Source organism: Haliotis asinina, chromosome 11 (genome assembly GCF_037392515.1).
Source record: "Haliotis asinina isolate JCU_RB_2024 chromosome 11, JCU_Hal_asi_v2, whole genome shotgun sequence".
NCBI lineage: Eukaryota > Metazoa > Mollusca > Gastropoda > Lepetellida > Haliotidae > Haliotis > Haliotis asinina.
In genome coordinates, this window is record NC_090290.1 from 40,009,707 (window position 1) to 40,022,188 (window position 12,482).

The 12,482-nt window shown below is 39.5% G+C and overlaps 1 protein-coding gene across 2 annotated transcripts in view; it reads right to left on the reverse strand.

Moving 5' to 3' along the window:
• Positions 1–12,482, reverse strand: part of LOC137256569 (zonadhesin-like) — an 81,400-nt gene that overhangs the window by 22,062 nt on the left and 46,856 nt on the right. For both annotated transcript variants that reach the window (XM_067794435.1, XM_067794434.1), the window contains 3 exons: positions 6,740–6,976; positions 5,024–5,263; positions 4,032–4,160 (listed from right to left, as the gene is read on the reverse strand). In XM_067794435.1, coding sequence (XP_067650536.1) covers positions 4,032–4,160; positions 5,024–5,263; positions 6,740–6,976 — 606 coding nt within the window. The remainder of the gene's footprint in view (positions 1–4,031; positions 4,161–5,023; positions 5,264–6,739; positions 6,977–12,482) is intronic.

Below are 12,482 nucleotides of genomic sequence, written 5' to 3' on the forward strand. Positions count from 1 at the left end.
ATGCAACACAGGGGTTCGGTAGAATAAATACGTTGTTCACTGGTTCCTCGGGGCCCAGGGTTTGATGTACCCTTGATGCCGCCCTCGTGACCAGTGAACAACTTATATAATAGGAGAGCACTTAGCCAAACAGACAGCGACATTTATGAGCAAGGTAAGATAAGCACGTATATATGCTCTCTGTATCATAACTCTCATTGGTATCTTCTCATAAGACAGACCATTTAACACAACACATTTTATACGGTTGGTTGCATAAAGATTAATTAAGTTGTACACTTGAAAATAATCATATGTGCCAGATTAAAAAAGATAAAATTAGGTTTAGAAAGGGTAATACCACCTGGTTTCTTAGTTAATGCTTCTTACAGACTACCAGATAATAAATAGTGGATCACATGTATACTGGCGTCTCCTATTCTCGCGGTACTTACAAATATCAGCTGAAAAGATAATATAAACAGTTCTTTTCGTATGTATGCTTGCTGTTTCTAAATGAAGAGATTCCCCCTCTAACATCTGCATCTATCAACTGCTTGATCCATCAAGTGTATTATCTCACTTGAGCTTGATGAAAAACATGGTCGTCCGCAGCTGAGTTTTCGAGGCGTCTGCTATTCTCGCGGTACAATGAGAAAGTAACGTTATTAGGTGTAAGGAAGGGGAATCTTACTGGGAAGGGCGGCTAAAGTTACGATTTTTCCAAGTTGATTAAAACTCACGAATATTGGTTACACTGCACAATTTTGATAATTCATAGATTTAGGCCACTTCCTAGTTACCGGTCAAAGATGTAAACAACCGCTAAGTACCACGCATCGGCAACCTCGGCAGAAAATGTGTTTACTGCAAGAATAGGACACCTGTGAGAATAGGAAATGGCCCTATACATATTATTTTATTTTGTAGTGACACTGGGTTAGATCATTAAATAAATGGCAGTCAACAGCGTATCACTTCTATATGCCATCAAATATTTTTGTGCACAAAGTTGCTGATCTCCTACATCCCCAGAACAAAATAATTGTGACCCCCATATAAAATCATCATCACACCCCCCATAAATAAATTAGGAACAGTCCCTAAATCATCAATACCAAAACTCAACCATGTGATATAATTTTACATTGGACAGCGCTACCTCTTTTTGTCTGGTGCAACAAATTTGTTACCTAAGGATGAACATGGTGCAAGCTGTTTTCTTTTTCTTCAGTCGACCCCTTAATTATTATCATCCTCACGTATAATATATATATATATATATATATGATATTTTCAAGATGCGTTAATCAAGCTTGTATCAATCTTCCTGTGAAATATATCTACAGAGAGGTAAACTTATCAGCAGGTTGATACCTTTACCTATCAAAAACTGTCCTTAATAATGTGATTTTATGTATGCTATGATAAAAAAAGGTAGTACTTTATAGTTGTACATACTTTGAAGATATATACATGGAAAGAAATTTCAAAATATCCCAACACCTGATATCTTGCATAGTTCCAACATGTCATTATTAACACTAGCAAAGCAACCTGAGATGAAAACCTACTTGCACTGCTTTTACTGCGATATGTAATGAACGAAATATGCAAATGAATTATCTAGATGTTTTGTTCACATGGCTACCCACTCTAAAATTGACCTGCACCTGGGGCAAGGCAGACTGTTAACTAGGTTGAACATTGCAATATCTGGTTGTACCAGTGCAAGTAACAAAACACTGAACTGAGTCCTGCTGAAGAATAATGAAAAGGCAAGTGTGAAAGCAAAAAGGACAAAAAATTGCGTTTAATTCAGAGAAGAGAAATATGGCTGAAAAAGTGACTCATTTTGAGTGCGGATAACTATGGTCATATGATGTTAACAAGTGCAGCATGTTTGAAGGTTTGGGCATATAATTCACAAAGAATCACACAAGTATCAATAACCATGCACAATGTCAATATCTGGTGTAACCTCTGCCAAATGTAATTCCACACCCTCCTCCACTCTGAGATGTAGAATTTGATGCTTAGGTATTGTATTCCATTCTTGTGAGTGTGAATGAGTGAGTGAAATAGTCAGTCTTAATTTTACATTTGATTATTTCAGCAATATCATGATGAGGAACACTAGAAATGGGCTTCACACTTTCTACTGTGGGGAATGAAACCTGGTTTATGACATGACAAGCAAACACCTTAACCACTAGCCTACCCAACTGCCCTAATGCTTGTTCGATGGCTTGTTCCAATACATCAAGATTTTGTGCTGGAGTATCTTTCTGGCATATTCTGTGACCCACAGTGTCTCAAACATGCTCTATGGGATTGAGATTGGGCCTCGTGGTAGAGGCAATAACCCATAACAGTAACCATTGACGTGGGCTATCATTGATGTCCGTGACGACAAGATATGTGTTAAAAGGATTGTCATCAAAAAACTTGCAACAATAGGGTGTAGGGTGTCAGTGATGCACAGTTGTCCATTCAGAATTTGTCTTACCATCATCACAAGGTCAAGTATATAGTGAGTGAGTGAGTGAGATTAGTTTTAGATCAATTTTAGCAATATTCAAGCAGTATCAAGGTAGGGGACACCAGAAATGGACTTCATACACTGTACCCATGTGGGGAATTGATGTATTTTATGTGACAAGCAAATGCTTTAGTTTAACTATTTGACTACCCAACCGAAGCTCAAGTAAGCGAGAGACACCCGGCACCTTCAGTGAACCCCACTCAAATAGTACTTGCTCCAAGATATTCCGTTGTGCACATGCTGTGTTCTCCAGTATTAAACATAAGCTCAACTACTTGTTATGAACAAAAGGAGACAAGCAGGCTCTTCCACCTTGACACCAATTCTACTGACATTAGGATTAATAAGAACCTACTTCTGCCGGTTTGTGCTCTGGGAATAACATAAATTGATGTCTATTAGATTGTCCATACAGATTTTTTGGATTTGAGACTGCTCTGACGGACAAACGATGATTTGGATGGGTGACGTCTTGTGATTTTGTGACGGGATATCAATGAGGAATCACTTATGGTTGACTTGAATGCAGAGTCCTTCAAGTCATTAGTTCCTTTCTTGCTGATTGGTTGATAATTAATGGATGATAAACAACATCTCTTGCAAAAAGGGTCATCAGAAAATGACAATTCCCCCCGTACTAACACACCCATGTCCTAGGAAGACCTACTGAGACACACCCATGTCCTAGGAAGACCTACTGAGACACACCCATGTCCTACTGAGACACATCCATGTCCTAGGAAGACCTACTGAGACACACCCGTGTCCTAGGAAGACCTACTGAGACACACCCATGTCCTAGGAAGACCTACTGAGACACACCCATGTCCTACTGAGACACATCCATGTCCTAGGAAGACCTACTGAGACACATCCATGTCCTAGGAAGACCTACTGAGACACACATATGTCCTAGGAAGACCTACTGAGACACACCCATGTCCTAGGAAGACCTACTGAGACACACCCATGTCCTACTGAGACACATCCATGTCCTAGGAAGACCTACTGAGACACACCCATGTCCTAGGAAGACCTACTGAGACACACATATGTCCTAGGAAGACCTACTGAGACACATCCATGTCGTAGGAAGACCTACTGAGACACACATATGTCCTAGGAAGACCTACTGAGACACATCCATGTCCTAGGAGGACCTACTGAGACACACATATGTCCTAGGAAGACCTATTGAAACACCAAGGTGGAGCTATCCATGAACACTCATGGTCAAGGCAGGGTTTCCATGATGAACTCATCTTTGAGGACAGAGCTATTGAGACACATCTGTGTGAAAGGGTAGAGCTCTTGATGACATCTATCTTCAAGGCATATATCTCTTGGTGGATATTCATGTTCAAGACAGAAAGCTCTTCATGAATGACATGTTCAAGGAACAGCTGCCACTGTGGATCGATTTTTTCATTATCATTTCCTTTTATCGCTGAAGACACTTCCTCATTAATCCTCACTACTACTGCCAATAAAAACATTTTCTTCTTACCTGAGACACCACTTTTTTCAAGGTCAATGCAATAGACCTTTCATTGTCAGACTGAAGACAGTGTCCACTCTCAACATCACACGTGGTTCCTTGTGGGCAGCAGTGAGTCCCGTCCGAACAGCACACAGCCTGGTGTTGGACAAAATGAATACTCACATAAAAAAATTTTCTGAATGAGCTTTCAAAACCATTTGTTCAGAAACAAGAATATAATTTATTCATAAGATGACACAGGACAAACCAAGCTATAGCATGTCTCTGAAGACTGTAATAATAATTCATATACATTGTCCTTAAAATGACACCAGAAAATGGGCTTCACACATTGTGCCCGTGAGGGGAATCGAACCCGGGACTTCGGCGTGACAAGCGAACACTTTATCCACTAGGCTACCCCACCACCCCCGTATGCAACTGGGATACAATGACATGCATGAACCAAGTCAGTAAGTCTAACCAATCGATCCCATTAGTCACCTATTTTGTTAGACATGGGCTGCTGATGACGAACTGTAACCTGTTTCTTCATGAGTGAGGGGGATAAAGGTGACATGTAACAAAATTAGCTCATTCATGTTGTGAAAGATTTTCAGTTTTACATAAATTTGCTCAGATCAAGGAATTATCTTCCAATGGCAACAATGTCCTCTTGGCTACAAATTCTGAAGTTTGATATTCCAATCAGAAACTATATCAGTTTTAGTGGTTGTCGTTGCAAAGCCATTTGAAAACAAACATGAATTTGAGTGTTTAGCATATTTACATCAGAGTGAGTGAGTGAGTGAGGTTTTGTGCTGCTTTTAGTTTTAGCAATATTCCAGCATTTCAGTGGGGAACACCAGAAATGGGTTTCAAACAGTGTATCCACAAGGGAAATCGAACCCGAGGCTTCGGCATGATGAGCGAATACTTTGACCTTTAGGCTACCCCACATCTGAAGGTGCACAACTAAATGGGACTGCGAGAAGATGTCTTTAGGAAGGAAGACTTACATTGCTGAAAGTACAACAGGCCATGTATCCTTGTGCAGCCCTACAGCAAGTATCTCCATCATTGCACTGCTTCTGGGTGCCATTGCAGGTGAACACGCCTGGATCAGGAGTCTTCAGGACAGTCCTAGTGGCCAGTGTCTTCACTGCCCAGGGGACAGTGATGCTGTCAGATATACAGGAACCAGCACTGCAGGTGCTACCCTGGGGGCAGCAATGGATCCTGTCGGGACAACACACTGCCTGCAACAGAAGAAACTGCCTTAGATTATGAGTGAGTGAGTGAGTGAGTGAGTGAGTGAGTGAGTGAGTGAATGGGTGAACTGCTTGACGAGTATTAGATGAGCCACAACCTGACAAGTGACTCCAATTTGCATATAGGGAATGCCCTTAAGAACATTCCATTAGAAACAAAAGGGAAACAGGTTGTCGTCTAAACATTGATTTCGTGTAAATCGTGTTTATAATGTTATATCATACTACTGGACATGTGTTAAACACAGAAGCGGCATTGCTTTCATGCCATGGTCAGCATATACTGCACATGCTTAATCCCCGATCTACCTCATGTACCTGTAACAACCAAGTGTATTCGTCTGCATACACTGTCCTGCCTGCTTGTCACAAACGCGTGTACTGCACAGGCTCATCTAATACATGTCAAGCAGTAGTTTTAGGCCACTTTCAGCGGGGGACAACTGGAATGGGTTTCATAAGATATCAAACCCTGGTCCTCAGCATAACAAGTGAATGTTTTAAACACTGAGCTACCCAACGTCCTCTACAAAGACAGTATAATCCTAATCATAACATATTATATCTGTGCACTTTCAGAAGAGAAGTTTTTACAGGGTTTAAGTAGATAGTTTTTCTAAAAAGAGTGTGAATAGGTTCTTTGCGAGGCATTTCAGAAATTGTGACGATGATGAAAAACAAAGGTCTGTGGATAATCAACTTGCAATGAGTGTGGTGTTTTGGTGTGGGTGCTGACACCATTATAAAGGAGGTCATGCAACTTTATACAAGACAATTTCTTGTTTATCGCATAGTTCCCAAGTTTTACACTCTTATTAATTTGAAATGCCCCACCCTGCAACAAACAAAAAGCTGTCATCCATAAAATTAAAATTAAAATTAAAATTAAAATCAAACTTAAAATTAAAATCTATGAATCAGTATTGTAAACCAAAAGGTACTGTGTTCTGTAATCTGATTGGTTGAAAAACATGATCAAATGGTATTAGATTCCTGGAAACTGCAAGACTGTTCACTGCGTATTGACACGTAAACAATTGTTTTGTTGTGTCATCAACAGTGGTGACGTCATTCAAATCGTATTGTGACGTAAAGTTTGAATGACAACACAAATGAGCAACTCCAGATGCTACCATGGGAACCAGTTGAAACGGCCAGCTGATGACACTTCACTGCTGTACCCCTACTTGATGTAAACGAGTGCAGACAGTAAAACCCCTTTGGTTTACTTTTTTGTTTACAAAGTCGATAAACATCATGTGTTGGTCAATTTCCAGGTGTTATTGAGTATTTGAAGCATGGGAATATTTCATTTGAAACCTCCGGCTGACGCTGTTGGTTCCAAATGCATTCCCATGCTTCAAATACACAATAACACCTGGAAATTGGCCAACACATGATGTTTATCTCCTGATTGATTCATCAACTTCTAGAACGCTGATAAAGCAATAATCATACAGTTACCTGTGGCATGGGACAGCATCCCCACTGGCCTGTGACCATCCGACAACAGGTGTTTCCATCCGGACATTCAAAGCCACCACCACACTGGATGCTGCTAGGTTTAGGGAGGGGTCGGGATGGGGTGTTTCTGTAAAGGGGAAGGGAGATGTGGCCGTTCTCTCCGTCACATGTCTGCGATGTCAGGTTGCAGATCATGTACTCTGGGCAGCAGTGTATCCCGTCTGAACAACACACAGCCTGGAAAAAACATCACTTATGTTCAGATTCATATATTGATTTGGATCAGGTTGACTTAGATATGAAGTCCGGGGTTCCTTTCAAGAAAAACCTTCAGGAAGGTTAACCATAACTCGGATTATTTAACGTTCCACTGAGGTTACTTTACTGACCTACTATCACCTTAGTGCTTCATGAAAGGAGATCCTGGGTGCCGTTGTTCAAGTGAGTGAGTGAGTTTAGTTTTACGTCGCACTCAGCAATATTCCAGCTATATGGCGACGGTCTGTAAATAATCGAGTGTGGACCTGACAATCCAGTGATCAACAACAAGAGCATCGATCTGCGCAATTGGGAACCGATGACATGTGTCAACCAAGTGAGCTAGTCTGACCACCCGATCCCGTTAGTCGCCTCTTACGACAAGCATAGTCACCGTTTATTGCAAGCATGGGTTGCTGAAGGCCTATTCTACCCCGGGACCTTCACGGGTCCCGTTGTTCAAAGCGATCAAAGGTGATTGTAACTCCCATACCATAACATAGACTGTCATAGGACTAAGGTTTTCTTTTGCGCAACGACACTATGGTAAGTAAACGTACATGTCAAACAGACCTGTGGCAATGACCAAGCTCTCTTCAGACTGAACTACCTTTTGTTTGTTTGTTTGTTTCCAACCACACTCATCAATATTCCAGTTACAATTGACAGTAGTCTGTAAACAATTGTGTCTGGACTAGACAATACATTGATCATCTGCATGATCATCAATTTATACAACTGGGATACGATGACATGTTGCAACCAAGTTGGAAAGCATGACCACCCGATCTTGTTTATAAGATACCTCTTACAGCAATCATATGTTGCTGAAGATCCATTTTTATCTGCCATATAACTGAAATATAAACAAACAAACAAATACTTTTATCTGCCATATAACTGAAATATAAACAAACAAACAAATACTTTTATCTGCCATATAACTGAAATATAAACAAACAAACAAATACTTTTATCTGCCATATAACTGAAATATAAACAAACAAACAAATACTTTTATCTGCCATATAACTGAAATATAAACAAACAAACAAATACTTTTATCTGCCATATAACTGAAATATAAACAAACAAACAAATACTTTTATCTGCCATATAACTGAAATATAAACAAACAAACAAATACTTTTATCTGCCATATAACTGAAATATAAACAAACAAACAAATACTTTTATCTGCCATATAACTGAAATATAAACAAACAAACAAATACTTTCATCTGCCATAAAACTGAAATATAAACAAACAAACAAATACTTTTATCTGCCATATAACTGAAATATAAACAAACAAACAAATACTTTTATCTGCCATATAACTGAAATATAAACAAACAAACAAATACTTTTATCTGCCATATAACTGAAATATAAACAAACAAACAAATACTTTTATCTGCCATATAACTGAAATATAAACAAACAAACAAACAAATACTTTTATGCCTCATAGTGCCAGAACATAATACTTTCCCTTCAGGTCAACACTACCTGCAAATGCAAACACTTGATAAGATGCACGTCAACATCTCAGATTCTGAATCCCTTTTGTCACTTGTGCTCCTTTTCCAAATACTGAGTTGACGTACTTAATCAGAAGTTTTTTTCAGCCAACCTATCCATTACAAAACTAGAGGGATGAAGTAACTATGGTCACTTCCCCAGTCCTACGCTACACAGATCAGCATGTCAGCCAGTCACTGAGTGAGTGAGTTTAGTTGTATGCTGTACGTATTCCAACTGTATGGTATGGATCAGGCAATCCAGTGATCAACAACATGAGCACTGTTCTACTAAACTAGTATACAATGATTTATGTCGACCAAGTCAACAAGCCTGATCAACCGATCCTGCTAGTACAACAAGAATGGGTTACTGAAGATCAGTTCTATCAAACAAACATACATCACAACAAACATAAACAGCAGCTATAAACCAGCTGATTCCTTGAGATAGGCTCTTGGAAATCCAGATACTGTTAATAATAATTCTGACAATGCAAATGTGTTACATCTTGTCTAATTTTCCTCAAATGTTTCTTTAAGCCTCAATAAAGCGTAATATATGCCTTTAACATGCTATTACCCCCTGTAAGGATAAAGGCACAAAGAAACATACCTGAAAGGAGTCAAGACTCTGACTGAAACAAAATCACTGAGCACTGATCATACAAAATTAAATGGACAGATCAAACTGGAGACTGTTGTTTTTGTGGAACTCTAGACTAATAATCAGATTCATTATCTGTCCTCTGTTACAGTGACTGTACCAATTTTCACTTCATCTTCAATGACAGAGCATGGTGTTCAGTTCATCATACTCTAGATGCAAGGTATGAGTATTCTGCAGCAGCAGCAGCAGCAGCAGCAGCAGCAGCAGCAGCAGCAAAAATGTGCTTGATGATCGGCAAGGTATTAGGTAACCATTTCAAGGCAAAAATGTTTACTGTGCAAAAGGCCACCAGCCAACCTACATTGGAGTCATACATACAGATTATGGTTGATAGGTATGGTGCAATAAGTAGTAATTTATGATCCAAACATGAATTCATGTTTCAGATAGAAAATTATGCAAAAGTAGTGAAATATGACGGGTCTACAAAACGTTATATCATATTGTTACATTTAATAAGAGCATAATTAATATAGTAGGACAGCTTTATTATTAGATGCTGGTCAGTTGATGAAAGAAGCAGTTTTAAAGCTCATGAAGGCGCCTTAAATAGAAGTATTTGGTATGCAAATATTTACAAAAAGGTCAAACAAGTAAAAAACGTGGATTTTATTTTCCACACCTACATCACACAGTGGGCACTTTCCTTGCATCATTCAACATAAAAATGTCTTCCTGGTTCACCATTATGTTGATCAAACCTAACCTAACACATATATGGATATCTTACTTTATTTGACTTTAGGAAAGACAGACAGACTCAAGTAGTGATTTGTACATTCTAGAAGAATCATACCGTAAATTCTTACCAATGATTTAATACCATTCTAGACTAAACATATGACTTCTTCCTCAAAAATGAGTTAAAAACAAACTGACTGGCTTAACCATACAACACCATAACCATGTGTAAACAGAAGATTTCATATAAGAGATGCCCATGTCACTTAAACAATGTTGTCCAAACGAACAAGAATGTTATAAGACTTTCTGGGTAGTCTATGTTCTTGCATACACAATATCTTAAAACCAGAATGTTATGCACCGAATATGAGCATTTATATACAGGGGATACCTCCCACATTCACCATACACCAGACAATTTGGTGTAGATGGTCCAACATTTAAAAATTTCTCATATTTCAGATACAGTCGTGGCCCATTTATCCGAACCTCACATATCTGGAAAACTCGGCTTCCGAACGAAAATTCCTTAAAACGAATTCATAACGTTGTAAACGTTGATCAGTACACTCACCTATCCGGAAATCTGGTTTCCGTAATCGTACGGTCATTTCTACATACAAAACACTAAATTATGTACATTTTTGACTCATATATCCGGATGGCTGAGCTCCTATATGTTTAAACACGCGATTACCAAGGGTCTCGCGTGACATAACAAAGAAGTCGGCAGTCTTTGAAGCGTGAGAAGATTTAACTACCTCTGAGTAGCAAGGTGACACTGAGTTAATTTTGAGGCGTGTCAATTTGTGGGTCACTATAATTAATTAATCCGGATGATCAAGCAAGCTTGGACAGCTGTGAGTGAGAAGACAATTGCTAACTGCTTCGTCATGTGGATATTATCCAATCAAATGAGGACATGGCCTTGTTGGAACTTCGCGATGCACTACGATCCTGTGCACAAGTTGCAACTGTGACTGTTACTGCCGATGATCTTGTGAATGTCGACAGTGACGAAGTGACCAGCGAAAGTCCTCGCTTTTCTACACAGACAGTGCAAAAAGCCATGACTGATTTCTTCAAGCAAGCATTACTGCAAGAGCAGGTATGAGACATTTTATGTATGCCCTGATATTTGTTTATGTGTAATCAATAAAGACTATGCCTGATGCCTACTATGTTTGTTTCTTTGTACGTTTCTTTGTACATATGGCCCCTGATTCAAATATCCGAACATTTGCTTATCCGGACAATTTCAATAAATACACAAGTGTTCGGATAACCGGGACACGATTGTATATTTTTTTTTCTATGCATTCATACTGCTGAAATCCCTAGATCTCGGATCCGTACAAAAGAATAGGGTGAATTTGGCAATCAAACCATTTAGAGGAAATACTAGGTATGAACATACCAATTTCAAAGAAGATTTATCAATGCTTTCCTGGCTTTTAATGATAATTCAGTAACAGATGTTTTCCAATTAATAGTAGATATAAACTTAAGATTAAGATAAGTGTAAATAATTTAGGCTGATCATTTAAGGACCTCTAGAGGATATCTGGCAACCTTTCCTAATACTAACAATATTTGTTTTATCTAGATTAACTGTACACCGTTTCTTTGTTCCATATATGAGGTCTTGAGCATTGTGTCTTCATGTCAGTGGCAGGGCTTGACAGGAGTTGATGCCAGTGGTGTACAGGAGTTGGGTTGACAGGAGTTTATGTTGATGCCAGTGGCAGGCTTTGACAGGAATTTGTATGATGCCAGCGGCAGGCTTTGAGAGGAGTTTGTGTTGATGCCAGTGGTTTTTAGGGGTTGGTCTGACAGGAGTTTGTGTTGAGGCCAGTGTTGCAGTGGTTTGACAGGACCTTGTGTTGATGCTAGTGTGGTAGTGGAATGACACAATGTAAAGACAGTTTGTTTTATACCTGAAAGAGTGGTTGCATGGGCAAGTTTTGACATGCAGTAACGGTGAAGGTTGACACAATGTCAAGTCAGTGTGAAGGTGAGTATAACACAGAATATCTGATCATTGTGTATTGGATGGATGCACTAAGCAAGGGTTTCACACAGATACTCACATCAGGCAGGGGACAACAACCATAGAGGCCCGACTCAAGTTTACAGCATGTGTAACCATCAGGACACTCCGACTGTCCATCAGGGCACATAACAGCATAGCGAGGCTGTGTGCCATGGCTTGGCTTTTCTGAACCCTTTGCAGGAGTTCTCTCAAACCAGTCAGTCATCGCATCTCCTTGCAAACATTTCTTGAGAGCAACATTACAGGTTGTGTTCTCTGGACAGCAGTGGATGTGATCAGAACAACACACGCCCTGCAATATGATGTCATCAGTACAAGACGTGACCTGCAACCTGACCTGATCAGTACAAGACCTGCAGATTGATCTAATCAGAATAACACATGACCTGCAATTTGACCTGATCAGTACAAGACCTGCAGATTGATCTAATCAGAATAACACATGACCTGAAATTTGACCTGATCAGTACAACACACACCCTGACCTGATCACAAGACATGGCCTGTCCTGCATCTTGACCTGAGAACAAGACATGACCTGTAATTTAACCCGAT